This window comes from Phyllopteryx taeniolatus, chromosome 19 (assembly GCF_024500385.1).
Source record: "Phyllopteryx taeniolatus isolate TA_2022b chromosome 19, UOR_Ptae_1.2, whole genome shotgun sequence".
Taxonomy (NCBI): domain Eukaryota; kingdom Metazoa; phylum Chordata; class Actinopteri; order Syngnathiformes; family Syngnathidae; genus Phyllopteryx; species Phyllopteryx taeniolatus.
Window position 1 is genome coordinate 17695027 of NC_084520.1, and position 26427 is coordinate 17721453.

Genomic DNA, 26427 nt, shown 5'->3' on the forward strand with positions numbered 1-26427 from the left:
CATCGCACCGGGCTTTTTCCCCCCCACCTGCTTTACGGAACGAATGGCGGCGACATGTCGCAGTTTGAGCGATGGTGGCTCAATGACCCGAACGAGGGGGCCGCCTTACCCGTCCTTCCGGCCGTCACCGACCGCTGCGGGGCTGACGGCTATCCTGAGCTGCGTGGAGATGGAGCTCGACGATTGGCTGCTGGCGAAGGACGACGCGTCCGGGCCCACGGGGGACTTGGGAGGCGTCGTCGGTGAGCTGCACTCTGAATGGGAGCGGGAGCCTGGAGGTGGAGAATGCACGTGTCAAACTCCAAACTTGTCTTTTTTTTAATATATTTGCTCCCCAGACTGTGGAGATCAGAGGGTGTCATTTTCTGTGGAAAAATGAGTTGAATACCCCTGACTGTAAACGCACTATGTACCTCGATCCGATCCAGCGGAGCACGGATACCGAGTCGGTGGAATCCTAATGCGCTCGGCTCTAAACTGCAACGCACTCAGGGAGCCTAAAAAGCACAAACGACTGAAATGAGAAATTCAAGTTGAACCTTTCAGCTTCAATTCTTAGAATATTTTGATCTTATTGTCAAAAAAATACTTTTTTTCCCTTGATAGTCTGACTTTATTCTCTTAGAATTCCAACTTTATTTCTCATATTTCAAGTTTATTTTCAGAAAATCCATTTTTTTCCAATTAGATTCTTGTCATATTCTGATTTGTATTCTCTTAAATATACCATTTTATTTCAACTTCATTTTCATGTAATATTTGGACGTGACGGTATTCTAGCCAGCCTTTGACGTTCTATTCGAAGATGGTCTCGGGTGAGCCGGAGCCCACCCCAGCTGACTCGGGCGCAAGAGACGGGTTGTGATGTCAAAACTAAACCCGGACGCTGGTGTACCTACCCAGTCTGGAGCTGGAGGGGAGGGAATTGGTGCCGTGAGGTGCTCGGCCGGCGTCACCGACGTCCCCGGCGAGCTTGTGGTTGAGGTCCACACTGTGGCGACCGTGATACTGGGGGCTAAAAACGTGGAGTGGGCAAAACGCAACGATTTCATTCATTTCTTGTCGGGAAAAACGTGTTCTTAAAAGATGTCCACAGGACAGTACTTGGCACGTGAATGTGAGTGGACGCCGGAGCTGGGCCCTGCCGGACAGTTGCCGGTCTGCACTTCGTGACTCCAGGCGCCGTAGACCGGGTTCCTCATCACGGCCGTCTTCGCTGGACATGAAGCTAAGCCTCGCTGCGCGGAGTCTGAAAGGACACCGTAATGTCTGACCATATCGACTCTGTCATAACGTTTGTAAAACATGGCCCGCCGGTTACTTCCGGGAAGCAGAAAGTGAGTGACGACCACTGATATGAACTGAAACGATTAAAAAAAAAACAACACATCATGCGTTCTAGTGTGTTATTTATCCTAAGACAGTATGCTAATTAATAACATCGTGGAGCCTCATGTGAAGGTTTGTGTTGAAAAATGTAACTATTAAATACGGTCATTTATGTAACATGGGTTCATGGCTGTGTACATGCTACAAGCATGTTGTTGATGCGTTATGATGGGGTGTTAATTATTCCTGCATTCGTTTTTGCCACCCAGACGTACGTGCGACATCCTTCTGAAAAGGTTTCTATATGGACTGAAAACACTCCGGTCCGATGTAGTTTCGGCGCCTTACGTGTCACGCCGCCGCTGTAGCTGGGGGGCGCAAAGTGCATGCTGTAGCGATTATTTCGCATCGGAGAGAAGCGCAACAAATCCATCGGCTCGGGCGAGTGCTCGTCATTTGAGAAATTATGAACCTGGAAGAGGGGAAGAAAAAAAACAAAGAAAACTTCATCTCTTATTGCAACATTGAATATTTAAATATACAATATCGTCTATCCAGGGACGCCACTCTTTTTTCTGGCCCACCCTGTAAAAAAAAATACAACCAAAATGTACATGAAATAGAAAGTGTATTATACTGTACTTTCAACATACCTGCATGGGAACCGGGATCTGTAACGGCGTCACGTTCCGCCGCAGCGCCGGTGCCGATTTGGGCCGGTACCTTCTCTTCTCCGACTCCCGCGGTTGACTCCCGTCGTCCTCCGCCAGCAACTCGGACTCTCGATGCGAAGCTTCCGCCGTGTAGTAGAGCTGCTTGGCGCAGTCGCCTTCCACGACCGGACTGCTCCCTCGGGGCGGGGAGGCCGGGATGGTGGAGTCTGACGCCGAGCTGTTCTGCAGCGAGTGTTTGAATCTGAACGAGTCGCTCCTGGTCGGCGGGGCGGGCGGACCTTGAGAGGATTCGGCCACCGAGCTCTGCGGCGAGTCTTTGGGCAGCTGAGAAAGCGACATGTAGTCCAGTTTTGGAGGAGCTTCCGGTCTCCTGAATGTATTCATGTCAAAGATGGACTTGCGTTGCTTGGATCTCTTGTAGATGGAAAGCTGCGCACGCTCCGGGATAGAGGGTCCCGCAATGACTTTGGGCCACGTGCCTCCGCCGGCCTTCCCCGAAGAAGGGCCGCAGTCGGGGAGCACAGGCGTGAAGGTGAAGGGGAGACGGTGGAAGTCCTGCCTCCTGTAGCAGAACTCTGCCAGGGGTTCCGAGGGGCTACGGGAGTGCAGGGAGTCGTCGGGCACGTGTCGACAATGAAGACCGGCGTCTCCGGGCGCTCCGTCGTCATCCCCGCCGCCGCCAAATCGGCACCTCATCTCGCAGGCGCAGCCGTCGGCCTGCGTGGAACAGCTGTGCTTGGAGTTGCGACAGTTTTTGGAGACTTTCTCAGAGTCCCTCAGGCTGTCGTATAAACTCTGGCCGGAGCAGCTCTGAGGCAGGAACTGTCCACAAACACGGCTCATTATTTCCCATACACGTACAATATTTAATACACATTTGTATTATTGCTAAAGCGGGGTTCACAAATACCGATGATCAGGACAAATTTTGAGTGACCCAGGCCGTCAAAGGCCCGGTTATTACAAAGATCCCCGAATTATTATTGACAGTTCTGCATTCGTGAATTTTCCTAATTGCTACGGCAGGATGATAAATGACATTTTGATTGTGATTTTGATTTGGGACTCTTGTGATCATAGAAACATTATAAGCAAAGAAAAACGATTTACGTGCCGCACATGTATGCTAATTCTTGATTAATACAGTATATACAGTCGAGCACCGCTATTTGAGGCGGATATGGACTGGGTCAGACTGCGAATAGCGAAGATCTGCGAATAATTGATGCCCATTATAATTGCATTGGGACAAAAGATTGAATTCTTGAAAAAGCGGCGATAGACCTTCATAAGCGTTTTCCATGAAAAACGGGGGACGGGGCTGTCCTAGGTCCTTTCGAGTTTTGGTCGACTTTTGAAAAACAACTGCAAAACTCGGTCAGGAGGTCACTTGGCTATAAATCGACCAAGCGGTGTTTTCTTTTTCGGAAGTGTGCAGCGGTCACCTTGGCGAGGGAGATGCAGAGCGACTCGCGACACGTCCTCAGCAGAGCGTCACACTCGGGCAGCGACTTGTTATCCAGCGAGACGCCATTAATCTGAAACGTGCGAAACAAAAACCAAAGTTAGGGATTTGTTTTTGTATTGCGCAGCAGGGGGTGCTAGAGGCACGCCGTACTCACAGCGAGCAGCCTGTCCCCAACTGTGAGCGCATTGTCTCGGACCGCCGGACTGCCAGGCGCCAGCGAAGCAACAAACACTCCGCTTTCCAGGCAGATGCCGCAGTCTGACAGGACAATGGCAAGTCATTTAATAGCCGCTTCAAATTCTGCACTTGCACTATTCACAAAAAGTCAGGGATAAATTCATCTTACGGGTGAATTTTCATTCGCATTTAATCTTATAGAACTGTTTGTATTCGGGTGCAATTTTTGTGCAATATATTTTAACTGAATTATTAAGGGTGGATGTCCATTTATGGTTCATTTAATATTTTCTCACCTCCCTCTCTGCGGGAGCTGCGCGACATTATGTCGCCTCAAGATCATAAATCTGGATTTTTTTTTTTAGACAATGAATGAATGAAATTAGCTAGGTTGGAAACATTTCCGTAAGCCCGTTTTGCTAAAAATGGATCGCTGTAATGCTTCAGTGCAGAAAGAACTGTGGCAGCCAGGAAGGTAGGTTTGTGTACAGATTCATTTCCAACTATTAAAGTGCTTAGCTAGCGCATCGTTTGATTTATTGCATTACTCATGGCTTCAAGAGCTTTGAGAACGAGTTGAGGAAGATGATGTAATCACACCGCAGCTGCAGTGCATTTTAGGTTCATCCTGAAATTTGCTGAACGTCCCAAACTTGGTGCGATTATGATCCAAAGAGTGTGTTGGACCTTTGTGTCCGGCGAGGTTAATCTGGACAGGGGTGGCGACCCGCCCCCCAAGCGACTTCCTGCGGCGGACCACCATGTTGATCACGCCCTCGCCACTCAGCACCGCTTTGATGGCCTGCTTCCTGTCCTTGCTGGTCAGGTCCACGTTGTTGATCTTCAGCAGCCAGTCGTTCACCCTGCACGGAAGAGAAGAGGAAGGGGGAACGCGACTGAAATCTCACGCTGGTCGGCAGTGGTGGGAAGTAACAAAGTACAAATATTTGACTTTTTTTTTATTTTTCTGACAACTTGTTACTTTGACATACTACGTTTGAAAGCAGATATTCAGTGGCGCTTTGAGATACAAGTTTAATTTGTTTAATTCGACCACAGTCTTAACTCAAAACGCGCATCTCGCACATCAACTTTCCACATTGAAATGAATGCAAATGCCAATGATGCATTGCAGCTCCCCACACAAAAATGTAAAAATGTAAGTAAAATAGTACTCTATAACACTGTCCTTTATGAAAAAGAAAAACACACACTACTACCATGATTAAATAGAATGTCAAGAAGTCCAACAGTTTTTGCCACATTTTTTTCTTCAATTCTTGAACCTTGGTGACCTGAGGCCAGTGTGATACAGAAATACGGCTCTACGTACATGAAACCGGTCAGAAATCTTCAGTAAGCTGTAGTTATCTTCCTCATTCTTTGCAGAGGATAAAGAATATATGCATGTGAGTATTGTTAAATTGCGTTCAAATGTCCGTTGCTTCAAGCGTGCCAACAGCGATGCTATTATTTCTTAGTCCGTCTATGGAGTGTTGCATTGTTTTTCTCAGAATTGTGCTAAACAGCTATATACTTGTTTTTAATACACAATGTGTATTTAGTTTGTCAGTAAACTTCATCTGGGAGTGTCAATAAACACATTTTGGGTCAAATTGTTCAAGCTGCCAAATTGCTGCTTAAAAAATAAAAAAATAAAAAAATAAAAATGGTCTGATCCACAGCAGATGCTTACCTTAATCGTCCTTCTGCTAGACTTCCTTTGTCCACCTTACTGACAAACACAGCGCAATCTCCTGGTAAGTAAGGATCATTTACCCCCTCTGCGATATCAAAGCCAAGTGCTTTCAAATCCATGTCCTGCAATATGATTAAAAAAAAGACGTTTCTCGGATGTCACTCGGTGCTTGGCTGCAGATAAAAACAGACAGTGGACTTACCCAGCACTTATCAAACTCTACAACTTCCGTCTCCCATTCAACCGAGTCCATGTCGATGGCGGAATCGTGCGAACTGTGAGCCATGAGCTGGCGGAACCGCGCCTCCTTCTCCAATTGGTCCTCCATTTTTTCCCTGCACGCAAAAAAAAAAAAAAAAAAAAAAAAAATCCTTGCATATATGCGGTTTGCATTTGCAAATTCACCAAATTTTTAGGGAAGCTATTCTGTTATTTTTTTTTGCAACACTTAAAAGTATTACTTTGGCATTTTGGGGCCATAGAAACAATTTGAAGTGAGTTGAGAAGCTTCATTGAGACAAAAGTAGTACTTTGCTGCCATCTTGAGGCATGTACAGGCAATTACAAGCCCTTCTAAGGTGGGTGTCAATTATTTGGGGATTTTTACGATTGGGAGTTCCCTGTCAAAACAAAACAGGGGTACTGGTATATTACAATGTAAAGTATGTCAACAGGATTGAAAATAAAAAGGACCCAAACGGGGAGAACCGGGAGACACCAATTCATCTGAGAACTCGGGTGCTGCCGTTTTTGGTAGCAACAGAGTTCAAAAATGCACTCAGCAGTGCGTGTAGCGATTTTTTTTCTTCTTCTTCCAGAGTGGGAAAGGAAGGCATCCAACTTGACACAATCTTGAAAGGAATCGAAGAATTTGTCACTTTCGAAATTATGAGACGTTTTTTTTAAATGGACCTCAATGAATGGAATGAATATTACAGGATTCTTCCACCAGGTGGCAGTGAATCACCTGTATGAGACTCAAGTGTAGTTCCGCTGACAACATGGTGGGGGGGGTGCTCTCCGTGAACCCGAAGCAAAAATAAAAATGCCAATGACTCACTTGAGTTCTTTGATCTCTCGCACGGCGTCGTTCTTCTGCTTCCTGGTGTCGTCCAGATTCCTCAGCGCCTCCGCCAGATCGCTCACGGCTCTGTCCCTCTCGCGCCTCAGGTTGTCGCACAAGGTGCTAAAACAGAGACGTCAAACTTGTTCTCGGCGCGAGCACAAAACGCGGCGCGTCGAAAAAGATGAAAACTCACCGAACGCTTTCCCTCTCTCCCACGATCTTGTCCCGCTCCTGGAAGGCCCAGTCCCTGCGACACTTGGCCACCTCGGCCTCCTGCAGCGCCTCCTTCAGCTCCTGGCCGACGGCCTCGTATTGCTTCCGGAGCATCTCGATCTCCTTGTCGGCCCGCTCCACGTCCAGAGTGACCGAGTCTTGTTTCTGGCCGGCAACATCGGGGGGAATTTATGCCGCTTGTATTGAGTACAGACGAATACTGCAGCGATAGGGAAGGTGGGGTGACCAAACTCCGGTCAGCGGCATATGATGAAAGTGACCTTTGACACGGCCTGCAAGGCTCTTTAAAAACAAAAGGGTGGGGGCCAGCGTGAAAAGGGCGAGTGTCGAAAAAGCGCCGCCCGCATTCCCGTGGGTGCGACGCCCCTGACAACAACTAAAGTAAGATTATGATCATTTCATAATCTCCGGGAGGAAAATGCAAGTGTTACAGCTGCGCGCTACAGCGGTTTCAGAAATTATTTGATGATAATAAACAAACAGAAGGAAAATACATCGTACCAAACCGTTTCATCGAATTTTTGAGCAATAGTGGCTTGTGATTCGTTTTTGAGCCACAGATTGTCTATGAATCTACGACTTAATATAATAGTATCGTAGCAGTAGTAGTTATTAGTGCGTAAAGTAATATTCATTCATTCATCTTCCGTACCACTTATCGTCACTGGGGTCGCGGGTAATAAACGAGTATAATAAACTAATAAAATCAATTGGTTTTATTTCAAGCAAATAACAAATAACAACCCTTAAGTAACTGCTTTTTTTTTTTTTTTTTTTTTTTAAAGTGTCAACATAATCCAGGTTTTCTCGTGTTTTGGTTCTGAAAATGGACATCTGCTCAGTGCAGGGGCGGATCTACTCTAGCGGGATACAGGGCCACGGGGCCCACCCCAAAATCCTGACAAAAGTCTATTTTAGCAGTTAGCAGTTAGCTGTGCTGTACAAATTCCCTCATTACGTTTTTTGGACAATTTGCTGCGGTTGAAAAATGGGTCAGGCATCATATCATTAAGGAGAAAGCGCTCAGTGCGCTCGTTCTCCATCCAGAAAATAAACAGGGAGTTAGGGAGAGCATTAATGAAGCCCGTGGCTGAATCGTTTATTGTTTGGATTAATTATTCGGCCTCTAGAGAAAGAAAAGCTGTGTGCACTGATCATTTTCTGATGGAGAGGGGAAAAAAAAAGAAAAGAAAAAAAAACAATGCGTGGAAGCGTGCCAGCAGCTGAAGGGAAAAAAATAAATCAACATTCATGACGATTATATGAGATGGGATGAAGGGATTATCGTCAGGGGAATAAATCAATCTGTCCATTTGTAAAAATAAATCTCCCGTCCGGCCGTCTGTACCTGTCTGGCCTGGTAATACTCGCGCAGCAGCTGGTCCCGCTGGATGATGGCCTCCGTCCTCTCCTTGCGGGCCACGTCTCGCTCCTCGCGCACCGTCTCCATGTCCTTGCAGGCCTGGCTCAGTACCTTGTGGGCCTCTGCCTTGTCCTTCACCTCGTGGCAGTACTTCTCCAGAAGCTCGCTCTTCTCGCACACCGCACGGTCGCGCTCCATCAGCGACGACGACAGTTCCTTATAGGGACGCAAACACAGAAGCTACTCATTGGAAACACAGAAATCAGCCACGGATTGTTGTACCTGACCGGCCGTTATTCCTTCTGCTGTACACCACGGCCACCAGAGGGCAGCGTAAGACAGACATACTCTACGGACGACATGGAACCGGTCAGAACTCCTCAGTAAGCCACAGCAATATTAGTCATTCTTCGCAGAGGACAAAGAATATACCGTGTGACTGTGAGTGCTGTTACATTGTCTGTCTACGCGTCTCGCTGCACCGTTTGCGTTCAAATCTTTCTTTTTTTTTTTTTTAATTGTTCACTATTGCCAAAGTGCTTCCACTTGTTGTTGTTAAGTAGACTTTTCGAGTAGCTGCGCTTGACTTTAGTAGCCCCGTTGATATTCACCCTGACCGACTTTTACCAACTACAATCTCAGAACCTTTCTTTAAACGGAGAAACAAAAAAAAAGGTTTGATTTCTTCAATTTGGGTGCTTACGTGTGTTCGTTTTCCACAATATTCTAATTTATTGACAATTTTGTCTTGACGTGACGCTGGGACTAGAATACTGAAAAAAAATCGAGTCCAAAAAAATATCGACGTCATCGATTCATCAACTTTGACTCAAATTTCATCACATTATAGTCAACCACAAAATACCTTTAGTCGCACAACTCCAAATATATATAAAATGTTACGCCTCCCACACACTTCATAAACTTATTAAAACATACGTTTGAAACACATTGTAAATGTATATTTACGCAAAATAATGGACGTAGAACATAAATGAGGGATTCCCTGTACAGTGGACCCCTGCTATTCGCAGGATTTAGGGACTGGGCCGGACGGCGAATAGCGAAAATCCGCGGATAATTGACGCCCATTCTAATTACATTGGGGGAGGAAAAAGAAATAATACATAAAAATAAATCGCAAATGAGCGGGGATAAACCACCAATAAGCGTTTTCCCCTAAATACAAAACATGGCAGTAAATACAAAACAATAAAGAAAGAAATCAGCGAATAGGTGAATCCACGGGTGTCGAACCGCAAACGTGGGTGTCCACTGTACTCCAAAAATCCTACCAAGGCTTCGAAGATGTGCCGCGCGCAAGTACGAGCGCGACCTACCTGGCGGAGAGCCTCCAGCTCCTCGCTGGCCACCCGCCGCTCCGAGGACGTGTTCTTCAGCTTGGCCTCCGCCAGCTCCAGCCCGGTCTGAAGCCGCTCCACCTCCTTGATCACCTGGTCGCGCTCGCTCATGATCAGGCGGTACTCGCCCGTGACCGAGTCGCGCTCCTCCTTGTACTTCTCGCACTCCTTGGCCGCTTTGAGCTGCTGCGTTTTGGAGCGCGTGGCCTCCGACTGCAGCCGCTCCATCTCGTGCTGCAGCTCCACGTTCTGGGCGGCCGCCTTGGACAGCTCCTGCTGGTCCAACCTAAATTAGGCGGGAGTTCGTCACGTATCGTCACTGTCGGGCGGAAACCTCCTATGTCCAAATTTGGTCAATTTCATACTTGCATTCACAAATCGATACTATTGGGCAGTCCTCACATGGGTCTGTTATTTTTTCTGTTGCGAATGAGATTTGACTCGTGTTTTTTGTTCCCTCTCTCTCTCACCTGCGTACGGACGACGAGTACTGCTGCTGGTAGTGGATGGCGGCGTCCCTCTGCTTCATCAGCACGTCCAGCTGCTTCTGGAGGCGCCGCTTCTCTTCCTCGGCGCGGTCCAGGCGACTCAGGTCGCCGTTGCGATCGGCCGTCGTGTCCTCGTAGATCTTCCGCAGACCCTCGTAGTCGCTCCTCACGCTCTCCAGTTTGTCCACGGCGGAGTCGTACAGCTTGTTCAGGGCGTCCGACGAGCCCTCCCGGATCACCTAGCGATTAACCCGCAGACTCACTCACTGATGCATCCGAAAAAAAAAATCTTACGACAACAAGGTCGCAATATTAAGAGGGACAAAAGTTTTTTTAATACACAGAAAAATACTCAACTGCCCCATGGAATTTAAGAGAAAATGTTAAACTATGACAAGAATTCATGAGAATCAATTTCAAATACAAGAAAAAAAGTCAGTTTATCAAAATTTGAGATAGGTGAAATACAAAAAAAAGTTAAACAAGTTTAAATGTTATCAGAATAAAGGCTACACATTACATGAAAAAAGAATGAAGTCTAAATATGAGAAAAAAACTTTCATAAGAATAAAGTCAAGATACTAAGAGGGGGGGGGAAACTAGTGCAAGAAAAAAAAAGCAATAAGAATAAAGCTGAAATGTTACAAGAAAAAAGTTAATTTCGTGAGCGCATATTTGGAAATTAAGAGGGGAAAAAAAATAAAATAAATCACAAATTTGAAAGTACAAAAAAGTTTTTGGTGAATCCAAAATATTAGGAGAAAATTAAGTACTTTATGAAAAAGTCGGAATATTAAGAAAGCAAAGTTTGGAGTATAAAGTTGGACGATTATGAAAAGAAGTTTCTAGTTTTAATGAGAAGTATTTTTTGGAAAAAAGATGCAATTTTATGAGAATAAAGTCATTCTATTATGAGACAAAATGGAGAATAGTCAACATATTGAGGGAAAATAATGAGAATTAGGGCATAATTTAATAATCGGATTATTACAATCCTAACTTTCTTGAAACACTGCGAACCGACGGTGGGCGGATGTTGTGAAGTTGGCCGCCGCCATTTAGCGGCAGTGTGTGTGAAGTCCAATTTTTGCACTTGTCTGCCGGCCGGGTACCTGTTGGTGCAGCGCGCGCATGTCGGCCACCTCCCGCTGGTCGCGGTCGCGCAGCCTGCGCAGTTCCTCGCAGGTCTGCTTGGCGTGGTCGTGCTCGCGGAGCAGCCGCACGTTGTCCAGCCTCAGCGCCTCCAGCTCGTCCTTCAGCTGGCCGTGCTCGCCGGCCAGGCGGCCGTGCAGCGTGCTGACAACATTCACGCATAAACATTGCATTGATTTAAAAGCAGTATGTAGTACAGCGGTTCGCAAGCTCCCTCTAGTGGTATGTGAAAGAATCACTGAATTAAATGTTCAAAGTTTGCATATAAAGTTGCAGGTTTGTTTTTTGTTTTTTTGGACATTTATTAAGTACAGTTCAGTTTTATTCAACTTTTCAGTACAACATATTTACATATATCATATTTTAGACATTTGTTCTAAAAAAAAATAATAATAATCAGGTATATTTAACTTTTATGTGCAATACATTTAGATTAAATCATTATTTAAGTGCCCTTATTTTATCTTATTTTTTATAATTAAGCGCAGCACTAGTGACCAAACTGTGCATAATGTGAAAATGGACTTTTTAGGAATCAAACTTCCGCCTTGTTTTTGATGAAAACTTTCTAATATTCGTCATTATGGTGGGACTTCAAGTAGTAATTTTATTCTAACCACGTTGAACTAATATTTCTACAATTAATGCAAAGTGGGATTTATTGATAGCGATATATAATAACATTGGATTATAACACCCAGCTTTACAGTGTATGAAACGTTTACATTTATACATTTATTTGATTGTGACTAAAAACAAACGAGTACAAAAAAAAAGGCATTTCCGTATGCATTTAACAATGTTGTATCTATTAAATGAATGGTATAATTCATCATAATTTCATTGTGAATGATACCATAACTATTTGAAGCACTTTGTCAGACCAAATTGTGTAATCCATAAAATGAGCTAACTTGTTCCGATAAAGAAATGAGAATTATGTTATTCAAATGAACACAACTGTACTTGAAATCACATGTGGCTCTCGAGCACAAATGTTTGTCGAGCCACGCCAACAACTGGATCTGAATGAAAGTGCTTTGCCGATTTCATAACCTCCTTGAGACTTGGCAGAGTTTATACATCTAAAAAAAAATCAAACAATTTAAAAAAAGCACACCAAGCCGCCAAACCAGCTTGAAGAGGAAAAAGGTTCGCAGCGGAGAGAAGATTGTTTCCCCCCCAGGAGTTGCACAGGCTAAATATAGTCTGTCAAAAGGCCAGATGTTCGCGTTCGAGCTCATTTTCACATTAATGGACTTCAATTGTGCTGACAGTCAAAAGATCGTCTTATGCAATGACGCTTCAAAGTGCAACTTGGACTGCGCAGCAGAAGATGTGTAAAAGGAGCGGCTTAGGAAGCACGGCAATAATCGCAAATCCATTTGGAATTTGATGTCGATTGATGAGATTTTGTCATCAAAAGTTGGAATGTGATGAGGGAAAAGTCCATGTATATGAATAACATTGGAATACTATGAGAAAGTTCCAATTTGATCAAAATATAGCAGCGATATGATGAGAAGAAAATGTAATTTGACCAAACTCTTAGAATATTCCGGATTTGTTGTTTTGAAAAAGTCCAAATATGAGGGGAAAAAAAGTTATACAAATTTTGTGAGAGTAAAGTGGAATGTGACAGGAAAAAGGAAATCTGAATCTGAATATCAATATTTAAAAAAATAAAAATTTAAAAATTGTAATTTTGTGAGAATAATGTCACAATATTACAGGAAAAAAGTTTTGAATTTTATGAAAAAGTCAAAATATGAGAAAAAAAGTCACAATGTGAAAAGAAAAAATGAAATTTAAGAAAATAACATTGGAATAGTACGAGAACAAAGTTAGGATTTTATAGAAACAAAGTTGTAATATTACTGGAAATATTTTTTTAATTCAGAGAATAAAGTCAGAATATTACGACAAAAACGTTCAACTTTATGAGAAAAATTATGACAATAACATTGGAATATCACAATAAATAAGGTGGAATTTTACGCAAACAAAGCTGCAATTTTCAAGAAATCAAAATGTAATTTTAAGAAAATGAAGTCAGAATATTGCAGCAGACAAGTATTGAATTTTATGAAAATAAAGTCAATATATAACGAGAATTTCTTTTTAATTTTATGAGAAGAAAGTTGGAATGTGTTGCGTAGAAAAAGTTTGAATTTTATGAAAATAGTTTGTTAATTCTAAGAGAATAAAGTCACACAACTATGAGGGGAAAAGATAGAAATGCAGGGAAAAAAGTCAAAGCCTTGATAGGATTTTAAATTTTTTTTTTTACAGCGGACTCCCACGTTTGCGGTTCGGCACCCGTGGATTCACCCGTTTGCTGATTTCTTTCTTGATTGTTTTCCATTTTTAGTTCAAATTGTGAAAGTTCTAAATTGAATGAGACTGAAGCGCGAACATGATGAGGCTTTGTGCAAACGGCTTAAACACGGCAATAATCTTAATAATAATCTCGTCTTGACATCTGCGTGTTTATGCCGCGGCCAGATGTTGCACGGGAGGAGACGCTACGCTCGCTTTTTCTTTTTTCAACCCGTCAAGGCGACAACAAATGCTGCGCCCGTGGCATCTGCGTCGCGACGCTAATTACAGAGGGTCATTTGGCGTGCCTTCTCCAAGATGGCCGTTCCTTCCAAATTCTCCCGCCTCGGTGATGTCGGCCTTGACAAAAACAAAAAAGGATTCGCTGGGTTGCAGACAGGGCTGCTCTTGGGCTATCGCAAAGATGAAATGAAGTTGATGGAAAGGCTTTTTAGGGGCTTAACGCACTCGGCAGCTTGCGGACGGCGATGAAGAGTACATCCCTATTACCGTCACAAATAAACATCTGCTCTGTGCAATCTGCTGCGAATATGGATCTAAAAAAAAATTCGTGAATTAAATCAAATCAAACGAAACACACACACACACACACACACACACACACAGGCTGAGCAGCACAGAAGTGGCGTCTTTCAAAATGCAAACCTCCCCAAGCCCAAGTAGTCCAGTTGGCCTTCTTCAACACAAATATCACAATACAAATGTTTTAAATAGGATTTTATGAAATGTGAACGCTGAATTGATGGAATTCTAATGAGAATAAAAAAAGGGGGAAAAAAGTTACATTTTTTTGACTGTAAATTTCAAATATTAAGTTGTAATTTTAATGTAGACTTGTGAGAATAAAGCCAGAATATTACGAGAAATGAAATTGGAATATGAGAAAAAGTTGTCCTTTTATGCAAGTCAAATTTAAATATTACAAACAAAATGTAATTCTAATACAATAGCCTGAATACTACAGGGAAAAAGTTTGAATTTTATAAAAATAAAAAAAATGAGAAAACAGTTGTAAATTTAAGAAATACTGTATTTTCTGGACTATAAGCCGCTACTTTTTTCCCCGCGCTCTGAACCCTGCGGCCTATGCAACGATGCGGCTAATATTTATATATATATATATATATATATAAGCTTAACATATGACCGTTTCCCATAATGCACCAGGGTTTGGGCATGCGCAGATCCCTCCAGCGTGTAGAAGACGACGACGCTAGTTTTTGGCGCACAACGTAAATCGCAGCACGACACGCACGAACGCAAAATAGTTTTTATTTGAATAACATTGGAACATTACAAGAAAAAAAAGTTCATTTTAGGAGGATAAAGTCAGAATATGACAAGAAATACAATTCTAATTCTATGCGAATAAAGTCAAAATATAATGGCGGAAGACATTTAGGATTGTATAAAGAAACAATTTGGACAACTACTCCATAATTTGGATAATTTGTCACTCACTGGTAGAAGTCGGCCTTCTTGACGGCCTCCTCGCACCTCTTGAGGGTGCCGCTGTGCTGGTTCTGCAGGGACTGCAGCTCGGCCATGGCCTTCATGCACTGCAGCTTGAGCCGCTCGTAGTCGTGGCCCGCTTTCGAGTTGGGCCTGTGCCGCAACCGCAAAAACACACACACACACACACACACACCACCCAACTTTTAAAAGACACCAACATCTATGTGCATTTAAATTTGAACGGGATCCTCGTCTGACCGAGTTTCGAGTAAGTAGCGCAAAACAGCACGCTGTCACATTCGACTTGTTCACTTGTTCTTTTATGCGGGCACTCTGAGCTTTGTGTAATTATTGTATATGAGTTTAGTTTTGGAGCGAACTTCCAACCGGAGTGTCAATACACAACTTTAAGCGGGTAACCTTCACTCTTCCTCCTTGCTACTACGTTAGCACCTCAGCAAGCTGTTGTCGTGATCGCGTGCGCTCAGATTTCCGATCTTAAAGATCGGATTCGGGACACCCCTAATGAAAACGTTTGCGCTTTTGCTAGCCAGAAGTTACGAAAAAATCTCCGATAGCATACCTGCAGTCGTCGAAGGTACTCCCGGGCGAGGAGAGCGCCAGCCGCTTGCGTAGCTCGTCGCGCTCCCGGGACACGTGGCGGAGCTGCAACAGGACGGTCTCCATCTTCTCGTTCACCCGGTGACCGTCCACGTGGGCCAGCGGTGGCGAGGAGGCCGGAGTGGGCGTGCCTGCCGGATTTAGCCACGACATACGGTGGTACGTGAAAGACCTCGACCCATTTTCCAACGTTTTTTGGAGGTTTATTTGGTTTTGTTTTTGTACCTCGTCGTGTAATTCTCTGTAATTTGTAACTTCGACACATGCCAGCAATCCGGCATAACTTCCTGCACTCACGGCCGCAAGCAAAGCTCAGTTTCTATTTCAGTCGGCATAGTCGAGTCGGGGGGGTGACCGAAAGAAGCAAGTCTGTGCGCGCGTGGCGTCACTAAATCCTTCTCACATCTGTGTAATCGGCAGCATGTGCTCAGTCTGAACAGGCAACGGCCAGTGGCTAATACGCGGCCCCAGACTCCACCACGTTCGCCAGCGTGCCGTTCGCTACGCTGTGCTTGCCGTTTACGTACGGGACCCACGTGACTGCGCCGTACCCTCTTTTTGGCACCACGCTGTTGCGGTGCCCCAATTGGAGGGTACCGAAAAATCTTATGGTACCATTATTTACAGTTAACCTTTGCCAAGTGAATGAAGTTGGGTGAATCACCATTGGAGAACAATTATTCACTGAAAATGAATATATCATTCATTGAAAATATACCATCCATTCATCCATTTTCTACCGCTTATCTGAGGTCGGGTCGCGGGGGCAGCAGCTTCAGCAGGGAAGCCCGGACTTCCCTCTCCACAGCTACTTCCGCCACCTCTTCCGAGGGGATCCCGAGGCGTTCCCAGGCGAGCCGAGAGACGTTGTCTCTCCGGCGTGTCCTGGGTCGTCCCCAGGGCCTTATCGGTATCGGCCGATAATTAGCATTTTATGCCGATCGGCTTTAATGTCATAATTTACTCATTTACTCCGCGTCGCCATCCTGCACAGTATATTTAAATCCAAAAGCTACTTTATTTTTAGATTTTTATGTCACAAAAAAAAGTGGATGCATTAACGGCTGTATGTACTTCCTAACATCGAATAGAAGACCATTCATTTGTTCTGTCTGTCACTATGTCTCGCTGGCATAAACGGAGGCACAAAGATACATTATTGATTGTAAATGTAATTTTTTGAGCAATTAAGTACACAAGTATATACAGCAAATGAACAGGTCGTTTAAATAGACACGTTGCTCCATCATGTGATTGGATCAGCGATCGGTTATCGTTTTTTGCAACTCGCCGATCGGTCCCAAAAATCCTGATCGTGCAAAGCCTCATACCTACGGTATATATTACATTTATTTACAGTTTACAGTAAATCCTAACCGATTCGTTAATCACCAACGGCCGACTGGTATCGATAACTGGATCGATACAGTAGCTAATGTTGACATGTTACATTTTTCTATTTATACCTTAAATATACTTTGGCGGGCCTCGTTTGACGATGAATTCGATCGGCAGTCCCCCAGAAACGGCTCCCACCCCAGCTTAACTAACTTCCCATGTCAATTTACCGCAAACATTGCAGCGATCTCCCCCCCTTTTGCCACTGACTCAGCTGTTGTTGCCCCTCACGTTACAAACACGAGCTGGATGAGGGGCTAACCTTCCGTACCGTGGCGTAGCGGACTGAACCGTAGTGCACAATCGCCAGAAGAGCAGCAACTCACCCACGCTGCTGAGAGAGCCGCTGCTCTCGGAGTCTGACGGCATGGTGGACAAGACGCTGTAGGTGGACCCTGCGAGGAGGTAAAAACAAACCACGAGTCACTCAGGTGGTCTTTTCCAGCATCGGACTGGACGTCTTGGGTTACATTCAGAAGAAAGAAAGAAAGAAAGAAAAACAACAACCAAAAAAGGCCAGCTGGGAGAATAATAAGGTGGGACTTTCCCCGAATCCGGATGACGGCGGAGTGTTGCTAATTATCCGTCGGGCCCGGGAGCTTGAATAGCGACTGGCCGGGGCCCCGAAGAGGCCGCGGCCTTTTATCTGCGGTGACAAGATCGCACAGCGGCCCACTGAAAGCCCCCTTCTTTTATAGCCCACTGTGTGACTCACAAGTGACAGTAGGGGATAAACACAAGACACGGCTAGAAAGTCAGTCAGCTGGAAAAGCCAAACACTGTACTTCTTGTCAGATGGGAATTGTCAAGTGTGAATACAAATCAAAGTGGAGGAAATCTAGAGGCAAAATACTGTTCGATTGGTCACAGTTGGGCAAAAGCACATGTAAAGATATTACAGTGGAAGCTGAAGAGCCGATGCAATCCGCCGTTTAGAACGATTTTTGCATTGGAAATAATGGGGCGGGGGGAAAAAAAATGCTATTTTAACATTTCTTGTTGAGCTTCTTTGGGAGTAAGGGTTAAAAAAACAAGAGAAAAAAAACTAGGAGAAGTTGCACGTACAGTGAAACCGTGGTTCGCTATTTGCAAAGTCATCTGTTTGAGGAATTTGTAGTAAACCCTCAGCCTAACATCCATTTTTCATTGAATAACAAGAAATTAAAGTGTTACTTTGATGCCATCCTGTGGCAAGGAACGACTGTACGTTGAAGTGAGCTGAGTCGTTTCATTTCGACAACAGTAATGCTTTGCCACCATCTTGTAGCATCGAAAGGCAATTACAGTGCAGTATAAAGCTTTTTGCGGGGGCATCAATTACTCGCAAAAAAAAAAGAAATAATCAAATCGACTTTATTCATAAAGCACTTTCAAAACAGCCTCAGCTGGAACAAAGTGCTTTAGACAGATACAAATCAAATATGAGATAAGAATTGAAAACAAGTTAAAAACAAAACAGTGACGAGATATGCTCCCTCTTATGTGCTCCAGTTAAGAGATGAGCAACAGCATTTGGAACCGAGTGGAGACGTTTGAGGGAGGACTGGCTGACTCCAAAGTAAATTAGAAAAATGACAGGAAATCAGCGGAGATGTGATGAAGGCATAGACTATTCACGGCTTTTTTTCTTTTCTTTTCTTTTTTCAGAGGAACCAACCCAAAAATGCTCATTAGCCACTTATCCCCTCTTATTCAAAAATTTGGGGGATTAAGCAAACAAACCAAAAAGTCCCCTACGCATTTATAATGGGCGTCAATTGTCCGCGGATGTTCACTATTCGTGGTACAGCCCAGACCCTATTCCCTGCGAATCGTGGCGATCCACTGTATGCTGCTCCCTCTTACGTGCTCCAGTTAAAAGACCAACTGGAGACGTTAAAAGTAAATGAAGTAACACTACTGACCCTTTGACGACAAATCCACGTTTCCAGAGCAGTACCGATGCTGCTCCGGTCATGTTCATGCTAGGCATTAGCCATCATGCTTTTAGCTGAGGTTTTTGTCCAGAATGGCGCAAACTGTGCGCCACATTCAAAGAAATTCTGAACTTGGGACTACCAACCTAAGAAGTTCCACTGTATTTGCAGTCATACGGAAAGAATACACGCCAGTATCTCTCCATTTAGGGCTCCAGAAGAGTCCAAACTCCTGCTCGTGAAACAGACTATTAGTTTTGATTCTTGCCCCTCTTTTTTCCCCCCCTCAGGCAAGGAGTGATGGATGGGAGGTTAAAAAAAAAATGTGATGTGCCTCAGGAACCGCGACATCTCATGGATCAAGCCCTCTTTTGTTCTGGCGCCCGCCAAAGTTTCCCATGACTGTTTGAAAGCATGTCGGCGTCCAAGGTTCACCGTGTGGCCAGCTCGCCCGTACGAGTCACGTGCGCCCGCTAGCTTCTGACCTTTGACACTCCAGCATCTCATCTAGGTTCGCCTCAGAGAGTAGTTCCGGCAAAGCGGAAGACGACCTTTCTCGGAGTCGACTTTATGCCGATCTGATCGGTGCGATCGGTATCGGCCGCTAATTAGCATTTTATGCTGATCGGCTTTCATGTCATAATTCGCCAATCCGATCAATTACATCATCGATCGGCTCCGCACAAGAAATGTAACTCCGCGTCGCCGTTGCGTATGAATCCAAAAGCTAGTTTATTTTTACGTTTGTCACTTGTCTCGTGGCACTGTACTGTAACTATCTGACGGCCAATAAAGTTTTTTCAATCTTGTCGGTGAAAAAACACGTCATCGGTGTGGGAGTATTTTGCGGTGTCTGTGCACAACTGAAGTACGCCGTGGGGAACGTCATCGAAATGCTTCAACACAGCAAATTTGATCGGGCACCTGAAGGATGTATATATATATATATATACACACACACAATAAATGAACAAGTCATACAGTACACATCAGTACACACCAAAAAAATGTCAGTTAAACTTGAGACACCACAGCGAATTGTATTGTTAACGAGCTAGACAATGAATGAATGAATGAATGAATAAAAACATCTCAGTGGACTGCAGTAATATTAGTCATTTTATGCAGAGGATAAAGAATATATCCCTGTGAGTATTGTTATATTGTCGAGTTCACGGCCACCATACAGCAATTGTTACTCAAATTCAAAGCAAATAAAAAGTAATCATGAATAAATAAATAATCATCCAAATGACGGTTCACATCTTGAAAAACTCATATCTCAATGCACCTTTGTGTACAGATCTTTTGAAATATTTGTATTTTCTTCATTCCTATTCAATGTGATGAAGGTGGTTAGCGGGCGGGCGGCACCCTCGTGCCCGCGATCGGCCGTCCGCCACCGACTGGAAGCATTCTGTGCCAGCACGGTTTCCTACCAACAAACGATGAGTGTCGCGCCGCGCGCGGCACAGTCACGTCCCGGCGCGCGCCCGGCCGGCCGGCATCGTGTGCTGCTATTACACGTTGTTGCTGCACTCACAGAAGACGTTCTCTCTTTGCCCTGCATCCACGCTGCGAGAAATAATATATAGTTTGATCAAATTAAAAGGCTCACAGGGCACACGTGTGCGTGATGAATGATTTTAGCGACGCAAACAGATCGTGGGTGGTAAGTGGCTTCACACTTTGTTCGCTACGCTTGTCCTCTTTTTGCACGCGCACACCGGAAGAACCTGTCCGCCCTGTACTCAACGCCAACTCTGCCCACTTTTGTGCACCGGCGGGCTGCACCCCTCGCACGGCGTACAAAAGAGCTCTTTAACGTATCATCGCGCGCTGCCCGACTGTGAAATGCAGCGGAAACAAAATGGTAAAAAGCCAGGGATGCTCGCGGCGCGGAGCCCGTCCTCCTAGAAATAACACGTGGAGAATAAATGCATAATTGACACGTCGCCGTCCGGCCCGCTGCCACGAGAGCGGAGAGTCAAAAAACTAGCTGGCGATGCAAATAGCGATGGAAATGGAGCCAGATTTTCAAATTGCAATGGAAATCACTTTGGCATATACTTTGGTGTTAAGGTCGCAGTTCAGTTCGCATTCGGTACGCCGGTGAGTGAACAACATGCGAAACATAAACGTGACGCCACAATATTTATGCTTGTATACCCAACTCACCGCAAACAATTTGGAATATTTCCCCAATTCCCCAACTTCACTTCCCAGGGAAGTTTACCGGAATTTTTCCACCCTTTAAAAAAGGGTGGACACCGTTTGCCAAGCGAAACGAAATGGTGTCGTCTTGTATGCGTGACGCCACATTGACCTTTCGTCCTTACAAAGCACTGCAGGCGACATTGATTTAGTTAATGGTTAGATTGGCTTTTAGCTCCATTAAAACATGCCGAGAGTGGGGAGGGGCAGGTGTGGGGGTTAGTGGCATTTAGTGGCAGTGGCGTCAGGTCAAATTTATGCCCTGTGATTGACTGGCAACCGATCCCTGGCGAAGGCCCCCTTTTGCGCCAAGCCAGCCGGGGGAGGCTCCTGCTCCACGCGAACCCTCAACCGGATAAACGCTGTAGAATATGGACGGACGGGCAAAAAATTTACTAGAAATAATATATCGCGGGCGTCCGGGCGAAACCTTCTCTGTCCAAATTTGGCCCAATGACTGTCTAAATGAAGCTCCTCAACTCACTTTGAATCATCCCCTTAGTACCAGGATGGTGATATTCGTTAGAAGATGGTGAGTTTTCAGCAAATAATGGACAATAGGTTCGGAAATAAATATGGACACGTCCCTAAAATGATTTGTAATTGCCTACAGACGCCACAAGGTGGTGGCAAAGGACTACATTTTTCTGAATGAAACTCCTCAACTCATTCTAAATTGTTTCCTTGGCACTAAGATGTGACGAGACAGTGTTATCAGTTTAAATACTTTTTTCCCCCAGACCGATACTAGTATGAGTACTCCCTCGAGTCACTCACTGATACCGATACTGATTACCGATACCACTAGTACTTTTGATAGGTAAACTTATATTATCGGTACTTGCCAATCCCTATATTAGTTATTAGATGGTGAGTTTTTCAGCAAATAATGGACAATAGTTTGAAAAAAATGAAAAATCTGCAAATTTACAAATGCCAAACCACGAATATGCAACGCTGCAACTGCCGATTAATTGAATAATTGATTACTCGATTGATCTTTTTTCAATTAATCGATTGAATCCGATTTAAAAAAAAAAAAGTTTTTCATTTCCACCCCTTTATTCAAAAACAGAAAATTATTTCAAATTGACAGTGCAGAAAATGCACAAACATAAATAGTGTTTCAGTTACTGGTTTGCTCCAAAACATTCTGGAAAAGAGTCAAAATTGTTGATCATTGTTTTACAAAGTGAAAGCAGATGTGTGCAAATGTCTTATTTGGGTTCAACACAAAGATAATCAGTCTGCTTTCATTGTGGACTACGGAAATCAGAATATTTACTGTTGGCAGGCTGAAATTCAGAGGATTTGGAGAATGTAAAGTTAAACAAGGTTTCTAACTGCATTAACAATACAGTTGTTGAATAATTTGATAATCCGTTAGTTGTTAAGTAATCACTTAATTGCTGCACTTCTAACCAAGTCACAAGAGGGAACCAAAGGACTACTTTGGTTGAAATGAAGCTCTTCAACTGACTTCAACATAGTTCCTTGGCCTAAAATGCCACAAGATAGTTTTATTGTTTTTGGCAAGAGCACCAACAGTAAATAAATAAGTTTTTAAAAAAGTAACAGAGGGAGTTTAAATAAATTAAAAAAAAGCAAATGTACGAATATGTGAGAGTTGACTGTATATACTTATTGTAAAATTTGCACCTCGGCCTAATAAAAGTTGATTTCATGCAGTCGCGAAAGTTTTCGTCTTACCGGTGCAATGCTCCACTGGCCCGGTACCGGTGAGCAGGACCGAGCGCAGGTGAGGGTTGGTCTCCTCCAGGGCCGAGCAGAAGTCGGCGAAGTGGTCCCGGTCCTTGCGGAGCAGGATCTTGACGAGGAGCTCCACTTTCTCCCTGCCGCCGCCGCCGCCTCGGGCCAGCTCGTGGCGCTCGGCCGGGCTCAGCGTCCCTCCCCGGGACAGAACCTCCACGAGCTGGTCGGCGTCGGTGACGGTGACGGACTGGGCCAAGTTGTGGTGACACTTCTCCAGAAAGTCCCTGTGCCGCGGATCCATGGCTCCCACCCCCCCCACCACCACCTCCTCCTCCTCCTCCGCCGGGCTAATCAAATCCTTCCGCGAGAGACTTTCGAAGCTATTTAGGCGAGAAGACGACGACGAACGAGGAGGAGGAGGCGGCGGCGGGGAGGCGACCCGGTTCGGTCGGTGCTAGACGACGAGTAGCCATGTTTGTTGACGGCGCCGAGACGACGACACTTTTTTCCCCCCTTTCCTTTTCTTTTCTCTCTCTCTCTCTCGCGCTCTCTCTCTCTCTCCGTCCCTCCCAGCGGAAAGTCGTCCTTACAGCCCCGCTCGGTCGGCGCGACGAGCCGCTGGCGAAGTGCACTCGAGTTGAGGTTGGGACATGCTGAAAAGTGGCCAAAAAGGAGTCCGCTTCGAACGCGCTTCGTGGCTCGTGCCCCGGCGAGCCCCAACACAAGCACAACAAGAAGAAGAAGAAGAAGAAGAAGAAGAAACAACAGCACTCATGTTTCCCAGCACGGGATTTGTTGTTTTTTTTTTTTTGGTAAGAGTTTAAAAGGGGGCGGGGCCTCGCGGTTGGACACACCTGGCTCGCCACACACGTAATTGTCAACAAAGCATAGAAACACACAGTTACATCAATTTGTTGTTGTAAATGTATACATTTACATATATATATATATATATATATATATATTTACAGGTAGTGTATGTGTGTTCAGAGTCATAACAGACCTCCGCTGGAAACCATAACTACCCGCCAGAAAAATGAGTTGGACACCCCTGCAGTCGATAGATGCACAGTTGCAGACAGATATTGTGTCCAACTCATTTTTGTCGCAGGTCACACTGTAGTTATGTTTTCCCTCAGAGTTCCGTTCTGACTGTGGAACCATCGATGTATAATGGCCTCATTATATACAGTTGAACCTCGGTTTTCGTATGATTCGGTTTTTGACATTTTTTTCCCACGTAGATTTTGTCCCAGTTCTTGTCCATCCGCTTTGTTGCTTGCAATTTTCAAGATTATTAAAAGTGGTGACAATTAAGACATTTCGGTCCAGAACGTGGACGCACATGATTTGCTGCCACGGGCCACATGAAATCATATGGTGGGCTAGATCTGGCCCCCGGGCCTTGAGTTTGACCCCATACTACAGATAGATGGGTGATGGGACAGAAACACAGTAATAGCAGTCGTTTTTTTTTCGCTGAGGATAAAGAATAAATGCCTGTGAGTATTGTTATATTAGCTGTCTGCAGGTGTTGCCGCAGCACTTGTGTTCAAAAATCTGCCGTTTAAAGGCTTATAACAACCGCCGCATAAATGCTAGTTTTCATTCGTCTATGCCATTTTGCATGATTGCTAGCATAAACGGTAAGCTTAAAAAAAAGTACAACAAACAAATCACACTGACAGTGGCGACGCCTGATGGGACAAGCCGAAAGTCACAACAACAACAACAACAACTAGAGAATGGGGTCGCCGCTGAAATTTTGCGCGAATGCGAGATCGCAAGACAAGTGCAACGATCTTCATACCATAATAATAACGAGAGATTGTCATTACATTGCACGAGGCCCAAATCCTTACGAAAATGCAATCGGGAGCATTTCATCCTTGGTGAAATCATCTCGATATGTCGTGAAAATCTACTTCAATACAAGAGGCTGTGTTATTACAGATCGGAGCGCGTGCGCACACACAACACACACACACCATGTTTAAACAATGAAATGGTTATGTAAGACTTTCCCGCAGAGAAAAGCCATGTGGCTCTCGGCAAGAATTTGGAATGTAAATTCCCCGCTACGAGTGTTAGGGGCCCATAAAAAAAAAAAAAAAAAAAAAAAATTAACTACAATTAAAAAAAATAGAAACGCATAAATGTCACACTGTTGTCGTCGTCTCGGAGCGAGCGAGCGAGCGTGTGGGGTCGTCATTCTGGACCGCCGTTTTTAAAAGAGAGTGCACATTTTTTTTTAAAAAGGGAAAAAAAAAAACAGGACAGGCAGGTTTTGTTTTTTTGTAGAACCGCAGGAGACATTGAGGTGATGAGAACCATAGAACAGCAAACCCAACCCGGAACATAAAGCGGCATAGCATAGCATAGCATAGCAATAGATAGCTAGTCACAAGGGCTATTTAGTCATTCTTTTGGATTATAATATGGAGATTACATTATACTGTTATGTTTAAGTATAGTAAACTTCTTTCCCTGAAAATCCTTATGCGTGTAAAGTATGTACATAAATGAAATACAGCTCAAATAAGATTCATTAAAAATGGGTAATGTTCAAAACAAATGTAATACAAATAAATCGAATAAAATTAAACATTTGACAAATGCCCTTAAACAGATATTAAAATTGAATTTTAGCAAATGTAAAATAAAATTAGATACAATATTTAAATAAAACAAAGTAAAAATTCAAAAATACATGTATAGATTTAAATAGATTTTAGTCAAATAATGATGTACATTGAAATTAAATTAAGTGAAAATAAAATGCATTAAATTAAACATTTAACATGCATTTAACTGATTTAGTAAAATATAAAATTAAAATGTATGTATCATGTACAAATAAACTGACATATACATTTAAATTGAATTTAGTAATAAAGTAAATTATTTAACAAGTTAAATAAAATGAAGTACAAATAAAGACAAACATTTGAAATATACATTTAAATTAAATGTAAAAAATATTTGACATGAACATTTAAATGTATTACACATTTGATTAAGACAAATAATTAAACTACTTCAATAAATTAGGTTATCCCTTATTCTAATCGCCCAACCTGATAACTTTTATTTCTATTTTGTTTTGTTTTTTAAAATTGTATTCATATTTTCAGTTGTATCATTCCACAGTGCTGCAACAAAACCCTGTCATGTGCCCCTCTTGAGTTAGCATTCATTGGGTGAAAATGCACAAATCGAATTCAATTTGAATCAGTTGCAGTCTATTTCATCGATCGATAGCGGACCAAGATAGTGCCGGTGTCCCTAACAACAATGCGAGCTGCGTGTGCACAAACGAGCGTGCAGCTTGCAGAGTTCATAATTCAAGCCCCCCATCCGTGTCTGGAAATCAGGATCAGGGTTTTGTTTTCTCTCTAAAAGCAAGATCCTCTATTTTGAGAGAGGTATCACCCAAAAAAACTCTTCAATATTAAGATCAAATATTTATGCATCTGCTCCCGTTTGATAATGGATGAGCGCTAGTGAAGGGGAAAAGGTGCGGCAGCACCGAGCTCAGCCATTTGTCGGCCCCTCCGAGGGCTGCGGCCCGTGGACATCCACGCGTCCGCAATATGGACGCTATTTATAGCCCGCAGGACGTCGTTCGCTGTCCTGAATCATTTCATCACACACTATCGCTTATGTAAGGCACATTAATCGCACCTTTAAACGCACAACGTGCAGCCTGGGAAGCTCTGTAGAAGAGAAAAGGAAAAAAAAAAAAAAAAAAGACAAGCA

General features: G+C 43.9%; 1 protein-coding gene across 5 annotated transcripts in view; it reads right to left on the bottom strand.

Annotated features, from left to right (window-relative positions):
* Positions 1 to 23478, bottom strand: part of LOC133469743 (disks large homolog 5-like) — a 31335-nt gene extending 7857 nt beyond the window's left edge. For 2 of the 5 annotated variants that reach the window (XM_061757212.1, XM_061757210.1), the window contains exons 1-21: positions 22666 to 23476; positions 17152 to 17220; positions 15390 to 15558; positions 14813 to 14956; positions 10972 to 11155; positions 9842 to 10098; positions 9351 to 9657; positions 7996 to 8226; positions 6607 to 6791; positions 6408 to 6533; positions 5550 to 5682; positions 5345 to 5469; positions 4336 to 4511; positions 3626 to 3729; positions 3449 to 3541; positions 1983 to 2825; positions 1678 to 1801; positions 1105 to 1249; positions 900 to 1015; positions 414 to 497; positions 110 to 272 (exon numbers count right to left, since the gene is read on the bottom strand). In XM_061757212.1, coding sequence (XP_061613196.1) covers positions 110 to 272; positions 414 to 497; positions 900 to 1015; positions 1105 to 1249; positions 1678 to 1801; positions 1983 to 2825; positions 3449 to 3541; positions 3626 to 3729; positions 4336 to 4511; positions 5345 to 5469; positions 5550 to 5682; positions 6408 to 6533; positions 6607 to 6791; positions 7996 to 8226; positions 9351 to 9657; positions 9842 to 10098; positions 10972 to 11155; positions 14813 to 14956; positions 15390 to 15558; positions 17152 to 17220; positions 22666 to 22969 — 4082 coding nt within the window. In that variant the 5' untranslated portion in view covers positions 22970 to 23476. Of the gene's footprint in view, positions 1 to 109; positions 273 to 413; positions 498 to 899; positions 1016 to 1104; positions 1250 to 1677; positions 1802 to 1982; positions 2826 to 3448; positions 3542 to 3625; positions 3730 to 4335; positions 4512 to 5344; positions 5470 to 5549; positions 5683 to 6407; positions 6534 to 6606; positions 6792 to 7995; positions 8227 to 9350; positions 9658 to 9841; positions 10099 to 10971; positions 11156 to 14812; positions 14957 to 15389; positions 15559 to 17151; positions 17221 to 22665 lie in introns of all 5 variants that reach the window. The other 3 variants (XM_061757213.1, XM_061757211.1, XM_061757214.1) reach the window with 2 other exon arrangements.
* Positions 23479 to 26427: the final 2949 nt, after the last annotated feature.